General features: G+C 37.9%; 1 protein-coding gene across 1 annotated transcript; it reads left to right on the top strand.

Annotated features, from left to right (window-relative positions):
* The first annotated feature begins 1,883 nt into the window (after positions 1-1,883).
* On the top strand, positions 1,884-5,426 carry LOC143716518 (E3 ubiquitin/ISG15 ligase TRIM25-like). Its single transcript, XM_077209072.1, has 6 exons — positions 1,884-2,477; positions 2,637-2,732; positions 2,921-3,037; positions 3,177-3,330; positions 3,413-3,472; positions 3,630-5,426. Exons 1-6 carry the CDS (start codon positions 1,920-1,922, stop codon positions 4,178-4,180), a joined length of 1,536 nt encoding a protein of 511 aa, XP_077065187.1. The 5' UTR covers positions 1,884-1,919; the 3' UTR covers positions 4,181-5,426.
* Positions 5,427-6,267: the final 841 nt, after the last annotated feature.

Here is a 6,267-nt window from a genome sequence, read left to right as displayed (position 1 = left end):
AAACTCAAGTAGGGCCTACTATTGAAACGAAATACTCAATTACATACTGAAGTATGCAACAAAAAACTAGAATTTTTACTCTTTACAATTTCAGTGATTGTTTAAAACTACAACCTATTTCTGTGGTGATCATGACTAAAAATACTATTCTGGGCTAAATATAAGTTAAGCTCAATTGACAGCATATATACAACGGCATTTACAGCCTGCAGTTGATCAGCAGAGAACAGACTTTCTTTCCTCATTTACAGAGACCACCTAGTCCCACTTTGTCAAAAAATAATAATCATAACTATCTTGTGGCCTCAAGATATACTAACTCGTTGCCTCAAGATATTCTTCATTTTAATCAATGTTTCATCAACAAATTTGCATGGATTAATAAATAAGAAGCAAATATAGTAGACAATATAATAAGGACACGGAGGCGCCGGCGCGTGAACTGGAGCGCGTCTCATAAATGAACCAAAACTCAGACCTGAGAAGTATATCTATAGAAAGCTTGAAACGTCTACTTTTAAACAAAACAATTAAAAACTAAAAGAAATGGACTACTCTCTGCTTATGTAGGCTAATTCAAATGAAGTGTGCATTTCTCTCTATAGGCGCGTTCACTAGTTACTGTGAAGATGGCGAGTCTGCATCGTCAACATTATCTTTGCAGCCACTAACATAGAAAACACCAGTTTATTTATAAACAATTAAAATTTTCATGCATAATCGTTACTTTTGCCGGTTCTTTGTGGCAAGCTTTATTTCAGGTGTTGCGTGATATCTCTGCGCCCAAGTATCACTGCTTCGCCAGACAAAAAATGCATTTGCCTACCTATCTAAAGGGGAGACAGTGAATAACCCCAATTACAAAAAACGGTGGAGTGTTCCTTTAACTGCCTTTTACTGACAATAATCCCTTGCAAAGCAAGTGTGTTCAGTATATCCTGGTAACGCATCCCTAAATTAAAATACAACTTCTATAAATACAACTATCAAATGCTCTCTATCCATAGCTATTAGCCTACCAAGAAGTGCTTTAAGCAGGTGGCAGCTTTAGCGTGCACTTTCTGCTTTGGGGAGAAAAGCTTGTGCACAAATTGTGCATTCTCCTTTTATATACACTTATCTTGAGGCCACGAGTTACTATCTTGAGGCCACGAGTTACTATATTGAGGCCACGAGTTACTATCTTGAGGCCACGAGTTAGTATATCTTGAGGCCACGAGTTAGTATATCTTGAGGCCACGAGTTACTATCTTGAGGCCACGAGTTAGTATATCTTGAGGCCACGAGTTACTATCTTGAGGCCACGAGTTAGTATATCTTGAGGCCACGAGTTAGTATATCTTGAGGCCACCAGTTAGTATATCTTGAGGCCACAAGTTAGTATATCTTGAGGCCACGAGTTAGTATATCTTGAGGCCACGAGTTACTATCTTGAGGCCACGAGTTAGTATATCTTGAGGCCACGAGTTACTATCTTGAGGCCACGAGTTAGTATATCTTGAGGCCACGAGTTACTATCTTGAGGCCACGAGTTACTATCTTGAGGCCACGAGTTAGTATATCTTGAGGCCACGAGTTAGTATATCTTGAGGCCACGAGTTACTATCTTGAGGCCACAAGTTACTATCTTGAGGCCACGAGTTACTATCTTGAGGCCACGAGATAGTTCTAATTTTTTTTTTGACAACTAGGGACTAGGGGGGGCTCCGTACTCATAAATAAAAAACAAAAAAAAACATTGTGACTAAGCTTCTCTCAAACTATTTTTTTGGTTAGAGACTTTGTAAAATATTGACAGTATCCATCATTTTACTCAAGCATTTGACAAATATCCATCATTTCACTCAAGCATTTGACAAATAATGTTGTCCCTTATTACATAGACTGAGAATCTGTTCATCTTTGAACACTACAAAGAAATGTCTGAATCTGCAGCGAGTCAGTTTGTGGATCAGTTCAGCTGTACAGTCTGTTTGGATCCTCTGAAGGAGCCGGTGACGATTCCCTGTGGACACAGTTACTGTATGAGCTGTATTACTGACTGCTGGGGCCAGAAGGAGCAGGGGCCGCCGTACCGCTGTCCCCAATGCAGAGAGAGCTTCAGTCAGAGACCTCTACTGAAGAAGAACACTCTGATAGCTGAGATGATGGAGACGCTGCAGAAGACGTCCCTACAAACGGCTGCTGTGGAGTGTGATGTTTGCACTACAGAGAAGAACAGAGCTGTAAAGTCCTGTCTGCAGTGCTTGGCCTCCTTCTGTCAAACTCACCTGCAGTCTCACTATCAATCTCCTGCGTTTATGAAGCACAAACTAGTCGAAGCTTCCAGAAACATTCAGGAGAACATCTGTCTCAGTCATGGAAAACTACTGGAGATTTACTGTCAGGATGATCGTCAGTGTATTTGTTGTTTGTGTACTGATAATCATAAAGGACACAGTGTGGTGTCTGTGGATTCTGAATGGACTAGTAAAAAGGTAATCAATGCTTGTGTAATTTCAGGTAGTTGTATTTTTTTCTTGAGTTGATAATTTTAGTCAAAGTTTGTTATTTATTTATGTATTTATTTATTTATTTAAAATACTAATTTAAATTACTGAGATACTAACCAACTTTCTTCTTTTGAACATCCTCAGAAAGAGTTAAAGGAGATAAAGGTGTCGTGTCAGAAGCTGATCCAGGAGCGAGAGAGAGGTCAGAGGGAACTCAGTGAAGCTGTGAAGCTTCTTACAGTATGTTTCTTTATGTTCTTTAGTTTTAAAGTTTGTTTGACACACAAAAAAATGTAGATTAAAAAAATTAAATAAAAGTACATGATGACCGATGGATTTTGAGTTCCAAAAAATGTATTAAATACTGCTATAATAATTGGGAATTCACAGTGTTCTTATTGAAACTTGTGGCAAATTCTGAATGAGAGACAAATGTTCAATCAATGATTACAATGGTTTATTTCTTGCAAGAAAGGCACACAGTCAAAAGACAAGCAGAGATTGACAAACTTCTGATTACTGATGATCAGATCCAGTGTCTGAAGGTAATTTATATATATATATATATTCATTCATCATATCTGTGTGTGAACCTTCCACAACATATCACCATAAATAGTTTATCTTGATGAATGGAAAAAGTGTTCACAAATTAAGTGTGAATTATTATTTGTCTCATTTCAGAGCTGTCAGTCTGTGTGTGTTTTACCCACATTTGAAAATGTTCCCAGCTTCACTCAACACACTCATCTGTCTTTTAAAGACATTTCAATCTCAGCGACTAAGGAGGTTTTGGAGGACGTCTGTCAACAGCACACAGCCAGAATATCTCGAGAAGGTCTTCCTTGGAATATAAAAGTTGACATTCATACTATGTATGATTACAACTAAATATTGTGTGTTTCTTCTCATGTTTTCAGTGTCAAATGTTCATGTTGCACAGACTCCAGAACCAAAGACTCCAAATACATTTTGGCAATGTAAGTTGAGCTATTGCTCACAATCACAAATAGGCTGTTAATTGATATCAGAATATCAATTATAGTGAAAATATCAGTCAAGTGAAATACAAAGAAAATAATAATAATAACAATAATAAAGTTTATAATTCTGTTTGTGTGCATCCATTCTCCTTAGATTTCTGTGAACTTAACCTGGATCCAAACACAGCACAGAAAAACCTCATCTTGTCAGAAGAGAACAGAAAAGCAACACATTCAGTTGAAGAGCAACAATATCCTGATCACCCAGAGAGATTTGATGGATATAGCAATGTCTTGTGTCGAGAGGGTTTGTGTGATCGCTGTTACTGGGAGGTCGAGTGCAGTGGGAACATTTGGGCTGTAGCAGTTTGTTACAAAGGAATTGGTCGTAAAGGAAACAGTGAAGACTGTAGACTTGGCTTCAACACAAACTCTTGGAGATTGTCCCGCTCGCAACAGAATGTCCATTTCGTTCATGATAAAACTCAAGTCCCAATCCCCTCTGTCTGCTCCTCTAGAATAGGAGTGTATCTGGATCACAGAGCAGGAACTCTGTCCTTCTACAGCGTCTCTGACACAATGACTCTCCTTCACAGAGTCCAGACCACTTTCACTGAACCCTTATACCCTCCTTTTGGTTTTTTAGACGGTTCATCTGTCAGGATCATAGAGCAGAGGAGTGTACACTGTGTGCACAATTATTAGGCAAGTTGTATTTTTGAAGATTAATTTTATTATTAAACAACTACAGTGCTCTCAGTCAATCCAAAATGTTAATAATTCTGAATATTTAAGGAAGTGAAAGTGAGGTTTTGCTTTCTTAGGAGAATATCTATGCATGCACAATTATTGGGCAACTCTTGAATTATTATGCAGCAAAATGAAACTGTTCCCATCTCACTTGTTTATTTTCATCTGTTAAAGTGAGTATAATAAACAAAAAACTCAATTTACAAATAAACATTTCTGACATTTAAAAAAATAAATAATCAGTGACCAATATAGCCACCCTTCTTTTTTCAAAAATAGCTATAAGCCTTTCATTCATGGAGTCTGTCAGTTTCTTGATCTGTTGATGATCAACTTTTTGTGCAGCAGACACCACAGCCTCCCATACACTGTTCAGAGAGGTGTACTGTTTTCCTTCACTGTAAATCTCCCGTATAAGAAGTGCCCACAAGTTCTCAATAAGGTTTAAATCAGGTAAGGGAGGGGGCCATGTCAACACTTTTCTCAACACTTTTTTTGCGACTCTGTTGAGCATTTGCAACAAAAAGTTTGATGGTTCTGTGATCATGCCCCAATATCTTAGCAATTTCAAGAGTGCTGCATCCCTCTGAAATATTTTTTATAATTTTTGACTTTTCGGAGACAGTTAAATCTCTTTTTTGGCCCATTTTGCTGAGGAAAAGAAGCTGCCTACTAATTATGTACACCATGATATAGGATGTTGATCTCCTTAGGCCACAGCCACACCCTTACACAAAAACACATCACCTGAAATGCTTAAATCCAATAAGCATTCAAGTTTATGCAGCTTGGAGTTGGAAAAAAATGCATAAAAATGATGATATGGTCAAAATACTCACTTGCCCTTATAATTCTGCACACAGTGAACAACATTTAAAGCACCTTTTAAAACACTCTCAATTCAATATCAGATGTTACAAAATCAGATTATAGCGATTTTGATTTTGTGTATTCTGTAATCTTGTTATCTGAAAGCTTTCAGCTTTAGCAAGGTTTCTTTACTGCAGCTCATAATTATCCATGTCTAAATCCATGATGCAGTTCATCCTCATGCTACAAAGTGCCAGGGTTTGGAAAGTAATCGGCTGTGGAACCTAGTAAACTATTTACAGCGTGGTGTTGATAAAATAATTGTTTTACATCACACATATTATGATATATTACATTTATTAAATGCAGACGATAGTTTGTTTGTTTAGTTGCTACCTACTAGGACCTTCTTTCTTTACAGTTTCTTTACTATTTGGATAACTGAGTTAACTTCAGGAGGGTGTCTCATGAGGGGTTGAAGCACGTAGCACTGAAACCCTGTTGTAATTGTTAAAATGTCCAAGGATCAGCATTCTCCCCTAAAAGTGATCGGGCAGACTAAACCATAAGTCGTAGAGACTTGAAACTTTAAAGAATGGTAGTACTCACCCCGTCTACAACGCCACAAAGGCTCGCCCCAATCGGCTGGATGGTGGTGCCACAGCGATCCAAAGTAACTCCTAAACTCGTTTAAGGCTTAAGTTTCTCATATAGTTGGAATTCTTGGATCAAGAAAAACAAAACGCACATCGGATTCGATTGTCCCCTGAAATGTTTGGGTATTTTGGATTTGTCAAAAAATCTACTTTTGCGAACTAGTCCTAGTTTTTTTTGTTTTTTTTGTCCGGTCGCAAATCAGTGCAGAAAGATTCTCTAGACTCTGAGTTTCAATAATTAAAATAAAAAAGTTGAAATTTCGATTTACTTTCACGCCGGGACGTCAATACTTTCGAAGTGGGCGTGGTCACTTTCACTAAAACGGCTATCTCTCATGAATGGTATGAGATAATTTCACCAAACTCGGTACAGAGATGAGCTATTGGCTCGGTCTGTGCCTGCGTGAAAAAGAAGTGGCGACTGGCCAGTCGGTGGCATTTATTTCTATTGAAATAAACAATAGAAAAAATATAGCTATGCAACAGTCAGTCCAATTGACATGAAAACTTTCATGCGGTAGCTTTGTCCAAGGTGCTGTGATTGTCTACAAGTACATATGAGTATCTTGATTCTTG

The sequence above is a fragment of the Siphateles boraxobius genome, unplaced genomic scaffold (assembly GCF_051911475.1).
Source record: "Siphateles boraxobius isolate OS27281-9 unplaced genomic scaffold, OSU_SipBor_1 6, whole genome shotgun sequence".
NCBI lineage: Eukaryota > Metazoa > Chordata > Actinopteri > Cypriniformes > Leuciscidae > Siphateles > Siphateles boraxobius.
The sequence above is the reverse complement of the archived record's forward strand: the minus strand, read 5'-3'. Positions and strand labels throughout refer to the sequence as shown.